Source organism: Echinococcus granulosus (genome assembly GCF_000524195.1).
Source record: "Echinococcus granulosus chromosome Unknown EG_S00167, whole genome shotgun sequence".
Lineage (NCBI taxonomy): Eukaryota > Metazoa > Platyhelminthes > Cestoda > Cyclophyllidea > Taeniidae > Echinococcus > Echinococcus granulosus.
In genome coordinates, this window is record NW_020170547.1 from 134,713 (window position 1) to 136,741 (window position 2,029).

At 39.2% G+C, this 2,029-nt stretch overlaps 1 protein-coding gene across 1 annotated transcript in view; it reads right to left on the reverse strand. All coding sequences in view use genetic code 11, as the record gives it.

Annotated features, from left to right (window-relative positions):
- Positions 1 to 1,357, reverse strand: part of EGR_09796 (hypothetical protein) — a gene marked incomplete at both ends in the record, with an annotated part of 5,061 nt that extends 3,704 nt beyond the window's left edge. The window contains 4 exons of the mRNA XM_024499045.1: positions 613 to 664; positions 787 to 877; positions 963 to 1,095; positions 1,298 to 1,357. Coding sequence (XP_024346555.1) covers positions 613 to 664; positions 787 to 877; positions 963 to 1,095; positions 1,298 to 1,357 — 336 coding nt within the window. The remainder of the gene's footprint in view (positions 1 to 612; positions 665 to 786; positions 878 to 962; positions 1,096 to 1,297) is intronic.
- Positions 1,358 to 2,029: the final 672 nt, after the last annotated feature.

Below are 2,029 nucleotides of genomic sequence, written 5' to 3' on the forward strand. Positions count from 1 at the left end.
TTTTAGATTCCCTGACCCACTTTGCTAGCCTTGCTATGGAGTCCTGTGCTTACAGTTTAATATTTGTTAGACCCAGCTGAACCTACAATTAACAGACTCCAAATTAACCCGCCTTGGGAATCGGTTCGCTACTGCTTTGTGTGGGGAAGTTGCTTACAAATAGCTTAAGCTCGAATCACTCCGTCTAATGGAGCCTTATTTTGGCATACTACTTAACGATGTAAAATTAATACCCTATAAACACTCATAAAAGCTGGTACAGCCACGAATAAACAGCAGCATGTACGATTGCAAATAAGGGTGCTCTATTACCCACACAAATACTGAAGTAACCCCCTCCTATCCATTAAAAATTAAAAGAGACACTGAACTGGAGCATAGAATTTGTGTTTGTCTCACTAGAAACCCACTCCACGTTTATACTTTTTGCCTCATTTATAGAAGTACAACAGAATGACTAGTTAGCTGATAGGTCTTCTTTCATGAATAAAATTGGCTAAGCAAGCATGCTTTAAACATGAAAATTCAACCGCACAAAAAATACGTTTGCCGTAAAAAACAATGCCTAACTTAACCGCAAAACAAAATATGAAATAAAACTTCCAAATAAACAAACTCATGGAAGGGTTTGCCTTTGGGACACTCTTTGAGTGCTGTGCCCTCTCTAAAAAGTGATAATTGAGAATTTACATACAAATCTTCAATGTATAGGGCATTGCTCACTAACTTGCGGGCGCTCGTAATCGGATTCTGACTCATTCCAAACTTCTCCCCATAAATCTGTACTTTGCAAACGTGAAATTTTGATAGGGAATGAGACGAAGGTAGAGGATATAGACCTCGCATGTTCGCATCACTTTTGCCATTATAAGCACTTCTTAAAGGGAGTAATATTACTTATTAGTGTTCTCTCTCTTTGCCTCCAGACCACGGAAAAATCATACAAATCTATCGTGCGGAACGGCAAAACATTTTTGAGCCCAAAATCTCGTCCAGACCTAAATTTTCTACCGCGCTTTCGTATATTACCGGTGTTCGCTCAGCCGAGTCTTGCCCTTCTATTCGACAGATGCAATCAAAACAGACATCGCAGGTCTGAGGATTCGCTTGCAAATCCCATAAATAATTTTAACGCATACTCCTAGCTGAAACATTCATATGATGCGAATTAGGGCGCAATTAAAAGCGGATTGCAATTTAGTGATTTAAAAACCCTTACAGACATTAGCTTACGGACTGAGACTGTAATTTCAGTTTGTTACAGAAAACCCTTTCAATTTTTAGGTGACTACCGTACTTTTTCATCCCACGTAAACACCTTGCAAATTCCAGGACAGTCATTAGATGGAAGATTCATGAAAGCGTATTTATGTATAAAAACAGCACAGGAAATAAATGAATATAAAACAGGATAGCCTTTCTTCAAACCTAGCAAATTCAATAGGCAAAAGAGTGTGTGATTTGTCGTTTGCATGAAACTCGACAGGCCTTTTAAAGACTTTTTCGAACCGGAGCAATATAACCAATGTTCTTCACGAATTTGGCATAATTTAGCCAATCTTGTATTTGGGATTAGCAAGATCAACATGTTCATAGATCAGCCGACCGTGTTTCAGCGCTTTATATCGCAGTCCAAAATTGATGCAAGCATGCCGCCTCCGCTCTTTCGGCTCCCACTTCATCCATGGTTTAAATACTTGACAGGCCGCGATGTTACCCAGCAATTCCTCCATGTGGTTATATTTATATTAAAACTGGTTGTCTCTTAAGGTTAATGTATCCGACCTAAATCAAAAAGTTAAGGGGCATAGTCACTTACACTTTTCACATTTCGGCATATTTTTAAAATTCTTATTAAGTGCATACTAAAAATAAATATAAATTGGAATCGCAGAATTCAAATGAGGCTGGCAAATGACGGGAGAAAATAAACCTGGTAAAACTAGGACATTTTGCCGTGGTGAGCCACTTAGCCTGACATACGGCAGCTGCGTCCACAGCCCTCTTTGTTTCGGCGTGCAGACGTGAG